The following is a 16,911-nucleotide window of genomic DNA, read 5'->3' on the forward strand; positions in this document are numbered from 1 at the left end:
CCTGTGAGTGCACCTTGAAGATTTGCTGCTTGACGATGTGCATTTGACGATGGTGTTTCTTGAAGAATTGGTTCTGCTAATGGCCAAATGCTTACGGTAGGTAAAGCGATCTCCCCGCTTTGCAGAGGAATCAAGTTGAGTTTAATCGTATTTTTGTGTATGATATCTTTTCCTTTGGGATTCCTTTTGGGCTTTGGCAAAGTGATGATCGTTCGCTTGGTGCCCATCAAGAGCCAATTGACGAAATCGCAATTAACGTCCACACTTACGTCCAATTGTTCTTCCGTCTTACTCTTTTCGCCATCTTTAGTGGGCAAAGGTGAAGCAGGACGTGTGGAAACATCTGACTGTGCATCTTCAAAGTCATCTCCATCGTCATCATCGTTATCTTTAGCATCAGAAGGCGATAGAGTATTCTTGCTTTTGTGTTGCGTTTCCGATTCAGCAGGATTATTCGAAGATTCCGTTGCTGGCGAATCCCAAGCAAAGGTAGTTGCAATGTCTATTGAAACTTCTACCGGAACCCCAACACGAACGTCTTTATCATGCAAATTGAAAGTGACCGCATTCACCATCGTCATGATAGGAACATCGACAGGCAAAGATAGCTTTCTCCATGGTTTCCTACCGGCTTGCATTTCCGCAATTTCAAATTCCGCATCTTCTTTTTCGTATTCTTTTCCGTTTATTGCCCTCTTTGACGCTAGATCCTGTGCTTCACTATAAATCTTTTCAACAATGTCCATCAATCGTTTCAAATCATCACTGCTTCTTACACCACACCACCGTTTGCAAATCTTGGACCATGCTGTTTTATTAGGAGACCGTAAGCGCAAGTGAGATTTCTCAAGGTCGGCTTCTGCAATCTTCCAAAGGGCACGGGTAAAGCACTTTTTGAAGCTGTCTGTGATGAACTTGTCAGCTTTGGCAATTTGTTCCAGCGCTTGAGAAAGATAAAAGAATGCCTCTTCTTGCGCAGTTCGATACACCAAAGTCAATCGCAAGGGAGTATTGTCCCTTTTCATGCCGTCGTTCTTACGAATGGCAAACACGAATGAAGCAGGCTCAGATAAAGTCACTGTACAGCCGTTCTCCTGTTGTGGTGTTTCGATTGTGAATGCGGCTTTACCTGGCGGGACCTCTGACCATAATGCAACGTCGCCCAACACTAACGGACCTGAGGCACCTGCACTGATCAAAAACTTGCTCAATAAACGGTCGTGTCGGAAAAAGTCTTGAACATTCACACCGAGTGGCAGACCAAGTGGTAATTTGACCTCTCGCTGAACCAATCTTGCCGTTTCGGGTTCCACCGTCGTTCCTTTTGCCCAGAATTGAATCTCTATAGAAACCAACAACATACCGTCTGCCAATCCATTAATCTCGTGAAAAGGTATCAACAGCACATTGATAGATTGTGCCGACAGATCTGTCAGTTTGAGCTTCTCGTCCGATGCTGTCATTTTGGCTTTAGATTTTGAAGGAGGATGGAAGATGCTTTCAGCCAATCCTCTTGTCTCAACATCACTGCTTGTCAATTTTACTCGTACATCCAATTCAGCAACTTCGTTTCGACCAGTGTAGATTGTCAAGACTCCTGTTCGACTTCTGTCCAAGAACACATGTGGTGCCCAGTCCAACGTGACGTCTAATGCATCACTATCCTCCGGAACAGTGATGAATGCGGATTGGGATCGAAAGAGATTGTCGCTCGAACGGAAGTTGACATCTTGCCGGTGGACATATTGAAATATAAGTTTACCAAGCCTGATTTGAGATACGTCCAATATGTATTTACCAGAAACGCCATTGGTCATACAATGAAGTTGATGGATGTGGTCACCTGCTTGAATTGACGTAGGTCCACTCGTGAACCATAAATCGCCATTTTCACCGCTCGTTATGCATACGCGAATATCATCAACATCTATCGTATGCTTTGCTTTGCTTTCAATAACGGCTTCGATGATGAGCCCGTCACCCCTAGAAGTGCCTTCAATACGTTTTGCATCACCTTGAATTTTGATTTGAAGAGGCTCAAATTTACTGATTGGCAATTCATCCTCATTTGCGCTTGTCTTTGATCGTAGCATTTTATAAAGGTACGACTCATCCAACCATTTAGTCGATGGATCCATCTGGGTCTCAGATTCATCTGTGGTCCATTCATGTTGCATCCTCAGGATCGCGATCACGATGCTTGTCCATGTTTTATCATAAGGCTTGCCCAGTCGCTCGTAACACTCTAATATCCTTGCAAGTTGGATTGTTTCGATTTGCTTCCACTTTCCATCGGCATATGGTTCTGTGAGCGAAGTGAATCCATCGAGTGCTTCTTTATAACGACCGCGGAAAAAGTGTAAATTTGCCAATGCACTACGCAATCTCAACACATTCCGTTTTCGACCGCTGCTGATCCAACCAGCTAATGCACGTTCTGTCAGAGTGGTATATCGTAGATCGAATACCTCCTTGCTGGCTAGAGCATCTACAATTTCCTGTCTCGTGATCTTTTCCATGCTTGTACTAGCACCATCTTTGTTTGAAGACTGTGTCAAATCACCCTTCGCTTTATCGCTTTGCTTTGGCAAAGATAGCGAGAACGGTGCTGCATTCGGTAGATGTCCAACAGAGATACCTATCCGATCCAATTGTTTTCGAGCGAGGTCAAGCAATTCAGCTTTTGCACCATGGAAAGAAGCGCTCAATTGCGAATCAGCAATTCTCTCCGTCACTGCACGCATACTTCCTTGTCGAGATTCTTCGTCATTCATTCCAGGCGCACGTATATCTCCTCGTTCGATTAGCCAAGCTTGACATTGTTCCACAACATCAATCGATGATGAAAACGTCCAACTTTCAATGAAATGTGCTGGAAGCGTTTCGTCTTGCATCATCTTCGCAACACTTTGTAAAAAGAATGGCGTTTCTGACATTACCTGTGAAATACGCCCAGTTTTGCCTAGTAGAGCGGCTCTCTTTGCGAAAAGGTAACAGCGAAAGTCAAATAGGCTTATCTCGTTACGCAAGATCAGATCGCGGTAATCCTTCTTGTCGATATCTAGAAGCGGTGCCGAATCATCTCCCGCGGTTGTACCTCCCACTGAAGTAAAGAATGGCAACTTCCCTTCCGTTAAAGATTGCAAAAATACCGAATGAATCTCTTCATATTGACTCAAAGCCTCGCCGAACAAACCAGCTGCTTCGAATGTAGAAGCCAAACACTCCATCCCTGCCATCCACTTGTTATAATTCCAACCAGGCACATCTTTCTTGCTGAATTCACTGCGTACAGCCTCATCTTGAAAGCCCACAACGGCGTCAAATGTGTTTGTGACACTATCTTTGATTCTCGTTAGAAGATCTGCAAAGATTGTTGGATCAAAGTGATTACGCAAGCTTGAACTTGATTGGGCTAAATTAGGCAAACGAGTCAAATGTACCACCCTTTCCTTTCTCGACGTATTGAAATCGGCTCTGACTTTGTCAATAACACTGCCTTTGATCGTAGTAGTGTTTGAATTGGAATTGCTGCTACTACTGTAAAATCGTCCCAATCCCGTCTTTGCAGGCGCTGGTTTATCGCTCGACTCATTCGGCGTGCTGGGACCACTGGGCAAAGGCGAAGCAGATCTTGATAGCGATAGGGAAGAAGGGGCTAGCGCACTTCCATCTGGTGGGCTGATGACAACGATCAGATATTCCGGAGATGGCGGCACACCTTTCTCTTTGCTTGAAGAGGTGTTGGTTGGAGTTTGTATATCATCTGATTGACTATTTCTGTTAGGTGTATCAGGACGTATAGGTGGAGTTCCGGCTCGTGGCGTCGAGGTGCCTGCACCAGCTGCTGCTTTTGATACAGGATCAGCGCTTTGTTGTTGTACGCTCCTTGCTGTGATGGTAGCAGCACTCAATGTTGGTGTACTTTGAATTGTATTTAGCCATGTTCGTATATCATTTCGTATATGCGTTCGATATGCATCATTATCGCCATCGATAAGGAAGTATAAGTGACAAAAGGGTCTTTCCAAAAGACTCTTTTGTACCAAGTGACGAGTTTCTGGCTTGAGTTTGGTCAGCAAGACTGTATCTGAGAAAGGTTTCAAACGAGCAGGTAGGGTTTGTATCGTTCGAATAGAAGCATTTGCCGAGTACGATGTATTTTGTTGGGGAGCAGGTGACCAAGTTGAAGATTTCCAATGAAGATTTCTCAAAGGTAATTGTGATGAGAAAGTGTTTAACAGAGTACCAAATGGACCTGATTCTATCAATGCTTCTGGTCCAGCATATGTGATTGTGATTCCATTGCTGCTGCTCGTATTTTGCCTGAGATCGGCCGGAGTTTTGCTCATCTCGACATCAGTACGCTTGTTGAGGAGATATGATGGGATGAGCAAAGTATCTTTATATCTGTTAGAGGATGACAAGAATGCCTTTTTTATGAGAACGCTCCTATTTGTTGGTCGTTCTTATTCACTTCTGGGGTCCTAGCTTCCTTTTTCAACTTAAAGGCGCTACTTAGGCAGTTAAGCAGTATCTCTCTCACGCCTCATTTGCGCAATTGGCCCTAGCGCGGAAAAAGAAGATCAGACATTCGAATTCAACAGCAGGTGGTACCTGATTAATCTCTGATCACCACAACGGAATGTCATGTTCTACTTTCTATTGTTTTCTACAATTCGGTCTTGAGCGAGCGCCTTCCCTTTGTATCGTACGTAGTCGCCCCGCTCAGGAAATAATGCGGAACAAGACTTACAAAAATGTATATCAATACTATATGTAAGGTTCTATTGCGGCTTCCGCAGGGTTGTCCAAGGGATGGAAATTTAATAATGAGAATACCATAAAATATGAACCTTCCTCGAACCTTCTCTCTGTTATGAATTTCAATGATCATATAATGGCCAGCATGCAATCCTGTTTGAATCGGAAATCGATGAACAAGCTAAATGCACGTACATGTTCAAACAACTTGTGCCGGGTAGCCTATCAAACGAGTAACACAACTTCACCCGCAACGCAACAGAGATGTGTGAATGAATGCATGCACTGTGTGTGGTGCACTGCACACAGATTTAAAACTCCTTTGTTTCTCACTCGAGTGAAATCGGATTATTTTATTTTAATTTTCTTTTTGTGGTTTTTGCGTTTGCTTGCCGTTTTCTATATGCCGTGTGCACAGAAGTGCTTGTAGCTCCTTCAATTACGCGTGTGATATACTCATTAGAGTACAGTAAAGTGAATTCAAATTTCAAAACCTGCTACTGCTACTGGCACATTCTCACACAACTTTTTAGCGGCTCATATAAGAAACAGCATTTATTGTCATTAATAGATCAGACTGCTAAAGTGCGGAAAAAGCACAAAAGAGGGTACAATATATATTCACCCTGGTTGGTAATGGAGATTTGATTCCATTTTCGAATGATGATTGATTGTGTGTTCTTCTTATCCACATTACCAAGTTCATACAACAACTTTGAACAGCATTATCGCAAACAGTGAATTCCTTGAAGGTTGTTACAAGATACCGCTCTGGCATCATTCAATTCTGCTGCACTTCCGTACCTCAAAAGACCATCAAACCTCAAATCAAGCAAACTGGTCATCAATCCCTCTTATGCTGAAAGCAAACTCTTTCAACCTTCTTTAAGCCGCTTGGCCCTCCTCTTCTAAGCCTTTTGAGGCGTCTTCATTCTCTATTCGACCTCATTCAACGCATCTCGGGCAAATTGCCGCTTGCTTGTCATCATGCAGACCTCATATCAAGGTCAGGCACAAGGCCGCAATAGTCCGACGATGAGAAGGCCATCAGAACAAAGCTCCAATCCCGACTATTCAACAGTGCAATCCGAAGCATCAGCATCAAGTCTCTACCGCGCTCCAACCTGGGCAAAGAACATAAACTTCGACGGAAACTTCAATCTTGATCAATCACAACCAAATTCAACTCCAGCCGCTTCAGGAACGCGCAATTCATCTTTTGCTTCTCCCATTTCAATGGTAGGTGTGGCATTGGGTGGTGATTCCGATTTTAATGGGCTAAGCACTTCATTCGATTCTCGTAGACCTTCAGCTGCAACAAGTGCAGCACGAAACTCTAGTGGAGTGGAACATTCACCCTTTGTTTCATCTCATTCACGACAAGGAAGTGGTCAAATGGGCGCATATGGATCTCCATTGAACAAACAGTCAAACAGGCAATCCATCTTGGCCTCTTCCGCAAGATTGGCTAATCATCAACGAGCAACTTCATCCTCTTCATTGGGAGCAACTGTTCCAATTTCTGCATCTGAATCCGCACGACCCTCGATGCCATCCCAGCCACATTCTTCAGCTGACTTATATGCCGTTGCAAGCACGCAACAGGAAAGCAGGCCAAGTACTTCAATGAGCATGATCAGTGGCAGTGGTGGTGAACATAGTGATTCGGCTAGAAATAAGGACCTCAAGCGTGCTTCCGTTCTGTCATTCCAAACAGCTTTGAGTGGCATGGGAGGATATGCAAGTAATGATGAAGCGAATGGCGCACCTGAGCTAGAACATTTGGATGATGCAATGCCTCGTAGACCATGGTTGCAAGGCGCAGATAATTATAGCCGAAGTGGTACATCGTCATACAGCTCGTCACCAGATGACCGACTTCCTGGAGGATGGAGAGGTCGTGCTTGGCTTAACGAAGCAGATACAATCCGGGCAAATTCTCCTGGCGCATCCAATCCAGCAGCAGGAAATCGAATTGGTGGAGGAAGAACGCCTTCTCAATCACCTCGTTTGCTGCTCTCTCCTCTTGTTGATGATTCGAGCCGGAAGCGCATGTCAACCACATTTGGCCCTTCTAGATCACCGACGCTGCCCTCCAAAGATCTTCCTTTGCTTACGCCAGAGTCCGCTTATGCCGATTCAACAATCATACAAAGTCCACGCAACAATAAACTGCTCTCGCCAAATACGACTCAAATTGGTCTGATGAGCCCATCTTCGGCAACATCAACGATCGATGCAGCTCAAGGCATATCAGCCAATGCACCTACCGCTCGATCAAATGAAACTATAGCCCAGCCCAAGCGTCAGAATACATTCTCTACAATCACACCGGATGTTTCAGAAAACAGATCTCCGACTCCGCTCGGTGATATTGCGCCTGACGCCAGACCAATACTCGATACTTCTGCTGCCGAAATGGAGCGCATGATCGATGATACTCCGCCGCCAACGCTGCCCGAGAAGAGTTCTCCCCCTGTACCATCCAAAGATACGGAGAAGGCTTTATCATCTCCTCCTCTGTCGGATGATATCATTCCATCACCGTTGCCTATTAAAGCTGCTCAGCCATCGCAAAATGTCGCAATGACACCAAATGCTTTGGAATCAACGTCACCAATCACAGATTATCGAGCCAAACCGTTGGGAAGATTACCTGATTCAACAGATGAGGCATTGGAGAAGAGGCAATCACAACAAGAAGCGACGCAAGCAGTACATCAAAGGAAACCTTCACGAGATGCTGCAGTGTCTTTAACGCCTATTGGTGCTGGAGTGGGTGCACATAATGCTTCAAGAGGAAGGAGTGATTCTAATCCAGCTTTCGCAGTACTGATGCGTGGTGAACAGAATGGCATTGCTGCAAACAGTGCGCCTCGTGCTGCTTTAGCAGAAGGTCCATCTGCCCCACCTGTTGAAGCCAGGGCAGCATCCCCTGCAAGTATCGAAACACCACCTCGTGAACCAAGTCCGCCACCAGAGGGAGAAGTTGAAGCAAGAGCAGAATGGGAACGGGCACAAATGCGAAAGTATTCCGAACAGAACAAAGAACGTACTTCACGAAAGAGTACTTTCCGCGGACAATTGAAGCCTTTACAATTGGTTGCAGCTGAAGAAGCCAAACAAAATAATCGCAAAAGTATGGCATCTTGGTCAAAGCCCGAACAAGGATCTCCAGCTTTGTCTGCAACGAAAGCTGGACAAAAGGCAGCTGTGAATGGCGACCGAAGGCTTGAAGGTGTACAAAGTCCAGATTTGTTAAACGCATCTCCACTTCAATCTGCCAATAAGACCGGCGAAGTATTGAGCACGCAACAATTACAAAAGATGTCTGCTCGTGATTCTCGTTTAAGTACATCGATGATCAATATGGCCAACGGTGTTACGGAGGTAGGAGGTGCATATCCAGTCTTTGCATCTCCCAACCTTTCTGCTTCTGTACCAGGTGGTGCACCTGGCCTTCGACAATATTCTGGTATTATGCCTCAACGAAGTCTGGTGCCTCCGTTTGAGCTACAAAACAGACCAGACGGTTTACCTTCTGCTTTGACCGGTCCAGACGGTATTCGACGCAATCCAAACGATCCAGACGTTTGTTTGGAATGTATGATGCGAGACGAGGATATGATCGATGTGCATGTCTTGGGAACTGGCTTATGGGAGCGTGAAAGTGATCGAGAATTTGATGAAGCCTGTAGGATTGAAGCAGAAGATGACAGCCGCAAGGAGACATCAGTACATTCTCATGGTGGAGCAAACGATAATTTGAGCGCAAATGGCAATAATGGCACAGAAAGTGCTTCACAAACAGTTCGGCGATTGACAAAGATTCGAGTGAAAAAGGTTGCTAAAGGAGATCCTCTAACAGCAGAAAGGTTGAAACTGCATACACAGATGAATCCTCCTGCTTCTTCACATCGCTGGAGAACGCTACAGACATTCTTGGCCGTTCAAGCTAAATACATTGCAATGGATCAACGAGCTCGAGGAGTGCAACCGGCACCATTACCTTTGACGCATCCTAAACATCCAGAGTATGACAATTTGATGATTCGAACATCCTCTAATGATTCAAAGCGCAATCAAACAAGCAATTTGATCAAGATTGATGAGCGTGCACCGATGAACGCTCAAGAACGCCTTCAAAAGGAAAAAGACATTCAATCTGCACGAGAAGCAAGAAGGCGAAATGCAGTATCTGCTACAGAATCACGCAACGTTCTTCCTGCACCGCCAGGCTCACTTTCAGGTCTTAGAGCGCAAACACCCACTGCAGGATTAGAAAGCCCAGTAGCAGAAGACGATGCAATGAAAAGATTGTCAGCACCCCTTCTCGGAAATGAAAATGGATCAAACCATAGCATCCCGAGAAGGAACAATAATCTTCCTGCTCCGCCGTATGGTCGAATGGGAAGCGTGCAGGATTTGCGATCAGTTCCTCATGCAACAATCAAATCACCAGTCATGGACGTTCCTCCTTCTCCTTCCAGTTCATTAGCACCACCTTCTGCTCCTTTCAGATCTTCCACCCCGCAAGCGTTTGGCGGTCACAGAGGAATGCGTACAACTTCATCTCAACTCTCTTTGGCGAATAGTGGAATTTCCATGATTGACATGCACGTTGGTACAGAAGACAGGAAGGATCATAAGTTAGCACAGACTGGATTCTTGCCTGGAACACCTTTGCATGCCACTAGTCCAAGTGCTTTCAATCGAGCATATTACGGTTTCCCCGGCGATGGTGATGATACCGATCAAGGCAGTTTCAGACCTGCCGGTGATGCAACAATGCAAAGCAATGAGCTGGACAATTCTCAAGATTACGCAGAGAAGAAACGAAAGAAGGGCGGTCTAAGGGGTTTGTTCAGTAAAATCTCAGGGAAAGATTCTTTTGCACTTGAGTCTAGTCAATCATCTAAGAATGATATGGATGACATTTCAGGCAGACAACGTAAGAACTCATTTGGTGCAGAAGCAACCATGAGCGATCTTCAACCGCCTCCTGGAGTGGGTGGCTTGATGAACAGAGCTCGCCGATCTACATCGTCTCTTCTGAATATCACTGGACGTCCTTCTATGGATGGAACAAGTATGCTCAACGACCGTCTAGGCTTGCCTTTGATGAATCCGCCAGGAATGAATAGTCAATCCAGCCTTGATATGGGTCCTTTTGGCTCAGGACCTCTCCCACCACCAAGACGTGAAAGCCGTGAGCCTACAGCGCGAACTGGCGAAGGAGACAGAAGGAGTCGTACCCTTTCAGCTGGCAATTTGTTCGGCAAGAGAAAGACGATTGTGGATGTTGGAGATATTCCAGTCAGTTCAATGGAAGATCCTGCTCAAGAAATGGGTAGCGATCAACAATCTCTCCGCAGTCCGATAGCTCGCGATTCACCTAGAATGGGCTCTAATGGTATGGGCGGTAACCAAAGTTCTTATCGTAAATCTCATTTATCCGAGTCTATCTCTAGAGCTGAGGAAAGCGCGAGTTTCCCTGCTTTTGCACGACAATCGTCTGCCGGATCTAGCATTCTTCAACCTGACGGTCAACGTCAACAAGCCGCAATGATGAACAATCGAAATTCTCAATCGCCTTGGACGCTACCTCAGCAACAAGAATATCAGTCTCCTCAGATGAATCAACAAATGGAAACCCTCAATAATGCACGTTCTCCTTCTGCTTTCCCTACAGCAAGCACGGAATCGGCAAACGTTGCCTCAGCCAATGGACCACCGAAGAGGCCACCGAGAAATCCTTCCAGAGGTACGTCAAGTCAACCCCCTTCGGAAAATATGCAAGAAGTGAATTCCAATCAAGGTTCTTCGATGTATACACAAACCCGTGCGCCATACAAAGACTATCCCGGTCCGCAACCGTTCACACAATCTCATCAACAACAATACTTGATCAACGGACCTACAAGTGGATATGGTGTTAATGCCCAAACTTTCCCTTCTTACGAAGGAGGTGAAAGAGCCATGCATACTCGAAGTAGTAGTGCTGGCGGTGGTTTGAACGCTTTTACATCCGAATTTGGCGGAGATGAGAATGAAATTATGGCAGGCACCCGTGATCGATCTGTTTCAAGTGGTCCTCCTACAACGCAACAGAGCGGAAAGAAGACTAGATTATTGAAATTACCTTTTGGTAAAAACAAACGTGAATCAGTTGCCAATTCGATTGCTTCAAACAAGGCAGCAGGAACAAACGGTACGCCAAGCTTGAAGAGTCGTAGTTCCAGAGGAACGTTCGATGATGTCAACACGGCAAATTTGTCTTCTGGAATGAATGGTTACAGTAACAATCAAGTGTACGGTCGTCCAAGTTCCACGCTGCCAAACAGAGGTGATTACCATGATCCTTCTTTGAATATGCCATACGGAAATTATAGTGATATGGATCAAGCTTATCCTTCACCACAACCACAAGCTGCATCTTCTTCCGGCCTAAAACCTTGGCTGCGTGCCAGACGTGGAAGTAGCAATTTCGACGAAAGGAATGGTAGCAATACCGCCTTGCCGTTCCGTAGCCAATCTGCTCTAGGTATGAATGATCCTATGGATGATCTCGAGGCAGATGGACGATCTTCAAGTCGATTAGGCAATTCTTCCAACACACCAAAAAAGGGTTTCTTGCCAAGGTTACGCACTAGCAGTCGTGCAGCTTTACGTGCTGTTGATGAAGATTGAAAAAAATGGAATCGTAGATGCTCTTCTAAATGCAAAATGCCCATCTTATCCCCCAAAAAGAGATGCTCTCTCACCTTTTAAAGACCATGAACTTTACATTTATACTCTTGTATTGCTTTAACATGCTTTTTTCTTCATTTAGCTATCTTCATTGCATGATCATTCAAATTGTATCGGATGAACTTAATCACTCGTGACTAGAAGAAACCATGATGATATTGAAAACAATTCTTCTACTTTCTACAGATCAATCACGCTCAGCGATACGGTCCAATACAGCCGTGATCTCCTCCTCGCTCAATGTACGGAAACGCCTTTGAGCCTTTGCTTGATCTGATTGATCGCTTAGGTTGAGCGATTTATCTCCTCCGATGATTCCAATTTCGATCTCCGAGCTCTTCAAGTCTTGTGCTAGTACGGTTGAAAGCGTTGTTACGGCCAATTCCAAAACGTCATTCTCTGAAAGATGTTTAGAGATTTGTTCTGCTTCACTTGCTGCTTCGTCGGGTAAGGAATAAGTAGAGGAAGATGTTCCTTCCGTCTGAGATGCACCTCTTCCTCCGATAGAGGCAGTTTGTGCGATGACAGGAATACTTGTACTTGCTTTCTTGAATTGCTTTTCTAGGTAATTGATTGCTTCAGCTTGTTTGACACCTGCTGCAGTTGCACGGAAGCCGACATAGTATCCTGCCGGGTCCACTTTGAATACCTGTGGTCCACGTTCAGGATCCGAGTCCAAACCGATGATCATCATGTTAATTCCCAACGGTCTCATGGCAGCACGTTGAGTGTAAACTTGATTGATGTTTGCCATTCGTTTTGCCAAAAGGTCTGGGGTGATTGCATAACCATATTTGTATTTGAATTCTGCTGCTTCTGAACGAGCACGCATGACTTGAGCACGAGCATCGGCAATACGACCGGTAACTATACATCCAATTTCAGCCGTTAATTTGAAAATATGTGAAACTGATGTTGGATCTAGTAGTTTATCGGGTATTTTACGTTGAGTACATACTACCGCACAATCTTTTCCACGTAATGCGATCGAGGTGAAACCTGAAGTGTTGATCGCCTTGAAAGCATATTCTACTTGATATAGTCGTCCATCGGGAGAGAAGATCGTCAAATAACGATCATAACTGCTTCTGGACATCTTGTCAAGAGCTGTGAGTTGATGATATAAATGTGAAAGATGGTAAGAAGATGAGAGGATCTAGCCAGAGGTGTTGCAATAGACTTGCGTCGTGTTCATTGGTAACGCACGGTCATTTTGGAAGGTAAGTCCACACACACACACTCACACACCTTTAAGCCTTGCGTTTGAATCGCGTCGTAAGCAGAGCATTGCAAGCACACTCTGCACACATTAGCGTTTGTTGAACAGAACAATCACGTGCAATTCCCATCAAGCTTAATTGAAATTTTCGCAGAAGAATTAAAAGAGCGTGGAAATTTTGACACTGAGGAGATGTGCGGACAAAAAAAAAGATCTTCTCAAATCGAATCAATTGCTGCCATCACCATCAAACAATACACCCAGACGAACAATAGCAAACATGTCGGGTGCTCCAACCCACATTCTATATGAATGCGCAACAGGCGCTGCAATCTTTGAATGTGTTCAAACAGAAGAGATTGGTAACAAAACCAAACAGGTACAAGAATCAATCAAAGATCTCAACACATTCGGACGAATGGTAAAATTGATCAGTTTTAGCCCTTTCAAAAATGCTCTCGACGCTCTACAATCATGTCTTGATGTTTCTGAAGGAGTCTTGAACGAGCACTTCAAGTCCTTGTTGACTCTTAATCTCGCCCCCGCCGGTAAGAAATCAAAAGGTGTCACACTTGGTGTTTCGGAAAAAGGCTTGGCCGGTTCCATCGTGAGCGAATTAAACATTCAATGTGACACCAGTGATCGTACACTTGAGCTGATCCGCGGCATTCGCTTGCACAGCGAAAAGATGCTCAAAGGATTGGCAGAAGGTGATATGACCAAAGCACAACTCGGTCTCGGTCACAGTTACAGTCGTAGTAAGGTCAAGTTCAACGTAAATAGAAGTGACAATATGATCATTCAAGCTATCGCCCTTCTCGATCAACTCGATAAGGATGTCAACACATTCGCCATGCGTGTTCGTGAATGGTACGGATGGCACTTCCCAGAACTCGTTCGCATCGTTCCCGACAACATGACTTACGCACGTTTGGCAACTTTCATCAAAGCAAAGGAACGTTTGAGCGAAGATGATTTGGAAGAGATGACCGAAATCTTGGGCGATGATGAAGTAGCAGCCAAGAATGTTTTGGATGCCTCCAGGGCTAGTATGGGTACCGAAATCGGTGACGTAGACATGATGAACATTGAAAACTTTGCTACACGTGTTGTTCAATTGGGAGAATACCGTAAGAACATGCACAGATATCTTGTCGAAAAGATGCACTTGGTTGCTCCCAACTTGGCGGCTTTGATCGGTGATATTATTGGTGCCAGACTTATTTCTCACGCCGGTTCTTTGACAAACTTGGCAAAATATCCTGCATCTACAGTTCAAATTCTAGGTGCAGAAAAAGCTCTTTTCCGTGCTCTCAAGACCAAAGGAAATACACCCAAATACGGTTTGATCTACAATGCATCAGCAATTGCAAGATCTGCACCAAAGAACAAGGGTAGAATGAGTCGAATCTTGGCGAACAAGGTCAGTATCGCTTCGCGTATCGATTGTTTCTCCGATGCTCCCTCCACTAAATTCGGAGAAGTGATGGCAAACCAGGTTGAAGAGCGACTACAATTCTATGAATCCGGTAAGCCTCCAGGCAAAAATGCAGATGCCATGAGCAAAGCATTGCGTGCTATCGAAGAGGAGGCAGGAGACCTGATGGATGTTGATGCTCAAGAAAGCGATGATGATGACAGTGATGACGAAGATGCAGTCATGCCTGCCGCTGTTGGTGTTGTTGATCCAGCAGACAAGAAGAAGAGCAGCAAGAAAGACAAGAGCGAAAAGAAAGACAAAAAGAAGAAGAGCAAAGGTGGTGATAAAGAGACACTAGATGAAGTCGAACGTGCAGCAGAGAAAGCACGTAAGAAAGCAGCAAAGAAGGCAGCACGTAAGAGTGAAGGTGGTGTGCCTGGTGATGAATCTATTGCCAAAGATGCAGATGAGTCTGTTAGCAAAGATAAGAAGAGCAAAAAGGACAAGAAAGAGAAGAAAAAGTCAAGGTCTAGCGATGCTTGATTTGTCGTACTTTTGCTCTGTCTCATCCTTCTTGTTGTATTATTAGCTTTCCCGATCTGCATATCGAATATTGATGTGGTAATGACCGCATTGCGAATTGAGAGAATTGTGTGAGAACAAAAGGTGATACTATATGCGATATAATTAATGTACAAATGAAGTGCGAGTCTATAGACGAGATCATCTGGCCCAATTTGCCTGTGAACTCTTTTCTCGTATTCCATCAACTGGTTTATCTGCTGCATTGGCGGCAGGAACATCAAATTGTTCACCTGCTTCCTTTTGCAGTTGCAAAGCAGTGCCGCGGAAGCCGAGATAGTATAGTCTTGAAAGGCTTTGTGAAGGAGCGTCAGACTGGGATAGTAGAAGCATTGAAAGCATGTCAGCTTTACAGAAATTTCAATAGAGAACAAGATCATACTCACAAATACTAGACTGACACTGTTTGTATTTTGAAAACGGCTAATGCTGACCGGATATTCGTTCACGCCTATCGAGTCTTCTTGTAGTGTAAAGTCTGCTTGTGGTTTACCACTGCTTGCCGGTCCCACAGCGCCTCTTGCATCACCTGCGATACTCTGTTCAAGATCTTCAAAATCGATTCCGTTTGGTCGATTAACAAAAGCTCTTAGTCTTTGTGGTGCAAAATCGCCACGACCAACGTTTACCAAGATTGATTTAATACGAACAGGTGCGATGAACGGGATTGTGATAATGAATTGATCGTCTACCCCACTTTCTGTATAATTTTCCAAATCCGTCCTTTTATCCCATGGTTTTATACAATGCGAAGCAACAGCAGGATCGGATAGATTTAATCCGAATACTTTATCACGATCGATTTGAGCGTATAGATTTGTCTCATCGCCTCGTGTGGCTGTCTGACTTGCGTCTATTCCTGTAGGAAGCTGTCTTTCCAGGACAGTCACCTCGTCGTTGCATGCCATAATAGAATCGATCGGATGATGAGATGGGCTTGTGACAGTAAAGGTTTGAGAAAGTGTCTTGTTAATTTTTGTTGACATGTCGTCGGCGCTTTATTCGCATTTACGCGGCCTATGCATCAATTTTGTCTCCACACAGTCTAGGCGCTCAGCACGGCGTTAAGGAGGAGGAGTGTACCATATGCATAAGTTGGAAAGAAACAAAAGCTTAATTGGTGTTTCCACTTCTTACCTTCATCTACCTCAACCTTAGGCGCAAAATGCCATCAAGCTCATCCTCCATATACTCGTACCGACCTGGGGGCTCGTTGAAGTTCAAAGGTGACGACAATCTGCCCGCCAAAAAGAAGAAGAAATCCAAGTCTAAATCATCTACTAGCAAAGATCTTCGAAACAAAGAGGATTACAGATCTTCATCAAAAGACAAAGAGGTCGAGATTCCGACAAGACAAGAAGAGGCAAATGACGTTGAAGAAGGGCAACCATCGGGGAAGATTATGACTGAAGCAGAGAAAAAGTTCGAAGAGATAAAAAGAAAAAGGGTAAGTATGAAAATGATACAAGGAATTGTCTCTAATCAAATCACTGACTTACAATTTCCCTTCCTTGCTAGATGGCTGATCGAGTGGCGAAAGAAGCAGGTCTTTCACACAAAGATCGAGTTGATCAATTCAACAAATCTCTGGCCGAACGTACCGAGCATAACGATATGCTGACCGTTGCAGGTCATTAGACATATGTAAAAACAGAAATTCAAGCTGTATTTTTAACCGCACAATGATACATATCATGATATAAAGTCTACAATGATTAAGACTGAATAATCTACAGTCTCAGCAAATTATGAAATAAAGAATAGAGCAAGGTATGCATATCTTCCGCTGAAATGTAACTTTTTGATTTGAGCATTTGACGGTCTTACGGTCTTGCTGTTCTATCAGCAGCGCTGCCCGTACTCGTATCTACAAAAGCAGATCCATCGGGATCAAACCATTCTCCTTGTTCAAGAGCAAACTCTCCGCTTGCATCTCTTCGCAAAGCGGTTTCATCCATCTGTGAACGTCGTAAACGCTCTTGACTATCCAGCCTGAGCAATCTTTCCGCAGCAGGCGTTAGTTGATCGTCAATCTCTCCGTCAGCCTGCTCGTACTCTTGATGCTCATCTTCATACTCCGAACCTTGACCTGTGTTGGCAGAATACGATGATCCTTCCTCTGAAAGTTGACTGTCGCTGCGAGAATGATTGGTATCACGAGCGCCAGTATCAGTAT

At 44.6% G+C, this 16,911-nt stretch overlaps 6 protein-coding genes across 6 annotated transcripts; 3 read left to right on the plus strand and 3 right to left on the minus strand.

The window, feature by feature from the left end:
* Nucleotides 1-479: 479 nt before the first annotated feature.
* Nucleotides 480-4,352, minus strand: FA14DRAFT_120403 (uncharacterized protein; the record flags this gene model as incomplete). Its single annotated transcript, XM_025496404.1, has 3 exons — nucleotides 480-661; nucleotides 722-2,734; nucleotides 2,786-4,352. Coding segments are annotated over 3 exons (3,762 nt in total), but the record flags the coding sequence as incomplete, so codon positions are not given.
* Nucleotides 4,353-5,648: 1,296 nt separating this feature from the next.
* FA14DRAFT_53088 (uncharacterized protein) lies at nucleotides 5,649-11,578 on the plus strand. Its single transcript, XM_025502485.1, has 2 exons — nucleotides 5,649-9,677; nucleotides 10,287-11,578. Exons 1-2 carry the CDS (start codon nucleotides 5,752-5,754, stop codon nucleotides 11,452-11,454), a joined length of 5,094 nt encoding a protein of 1,697 aa, XP_025356532.1. The 5' UTR covers nucleotides 5,649-5,751; the 3' UTR covers nucleotides 11,455-11,578.
* Nucleotides 11,558-12,610, minus strand: FA14DRAFT_146498 (N-terminal nucleophile aminohydrolase; the record flags this gene model as incomplete). The annotated part of the gene is made up of 2 exons (XM_025497322.1): nucleotides 11,558-11,988; nucleotides 12,055-12,610. The coding sequence occupies 2 exons, from the start codon at nucleotides 12,608-12,610 to the stop codon at nucleotides 11,702-11,704; spliced, it is 843 nt and encodes a 280-aa protein (XP_025356533.1). The 3' UTR covers nucleotides 11,558-11,701.
* Nucleotides 12,611-12,947: 337 nt separating this feature from the next.
* Nucleotides 12,948-14,696, plus strand: FA14DRAFT_146502 (putative SIK1-involved in pre-rRNA processing; the record flags this gene model as incomplete). The annotated part of the gene is made up of 2 exons (XM_025497323.1): nucleotides 12,948-14,541; nucleotides 14,638-14,696. Exons 1-2 carry the CDS (start codon nucleotides 13,014-13,016, stop codon nucleotides 14,694-14,696), a joined length of 1,587 nt encoding a protein of 528 aa, XP_025356534.1. The 5' UTR covers nucleotides 12,948-13,013.
* Nucleotides 14,697-14,876: 180 nt separating this feature from the next.
* Nucleotides 14,877-15,643, minus strand: FA14DRAFT_121232 (DUF1000-domain-containing protein; the record flags this gene model as incomplete). The annotated part of the gene is made up of 2 exons (XM_025496451.1): nucleotides 14,877-15,050; nucleotides 15,122-15,643. 2 exons carry the CDS (start codon nucleotides 15,641-15,643, stop codon nucleotides 14,877-14,879), a joined length of 696 nt encoding a protein of 231 aa, XP_025356535.1.
* Nucleotides 15,644-15,864: 221 nt separating this feature from the next.
* On the plus strand, nucleotides 15,865-16,376 carry FA14DRAFT_161042 (DUF1754-domain-containing protein; the record flags this gene model as incomplete). Its single annotated transcript, XM_025498945.1, has 2 exons — nucleotides 15,865-16,182; nucleotides 16,254-16,376. Exons 1-2 carry the CDS (start codon nucleotides 15,901-15,903, stop codon nucleotides 16,371-16,373), a joined length of 402 nt encoding a protein of 133 aa, XP_025356536.1. The 5' UTR covers nucleotides 15,865-15,900.
* Between the last annotated feature and the right edge of the window lie 535 nt (nucleotides 16,377-16,911).

This window comes from Meira miltonrushii (assembly GCF_003144205.1).
Source record: "Meira miltonrushii strain MCA 3882 unplaced genomic scaffold FA14scaffold_2, whole genome shotgun sequence".
Classification (NCBI taxonomy): Eukaryota; Fungi; Basidiomycota; class Exobasidiomycetes; order Exobasidiales; family Brachybasidiaceae; genus Meira; species Meira miltonrushii.

Coding starts and splice junctions, on each gene's coding strand:
- FA14DRAFT_53088 (XM_025502485.1), top strand. CDS start 5,752: ATGCAGACCTCATATCAAGGTCAGGCACAAGGCCGCAATAGTCCGACG. Junction 9,678..10,286: donor GCACTTGAGTCTAGTCAATC/ATCTAAGAATGA, acceptor ATCGTCTGCCGG/ATCTAGCATTCTTCAACCTG.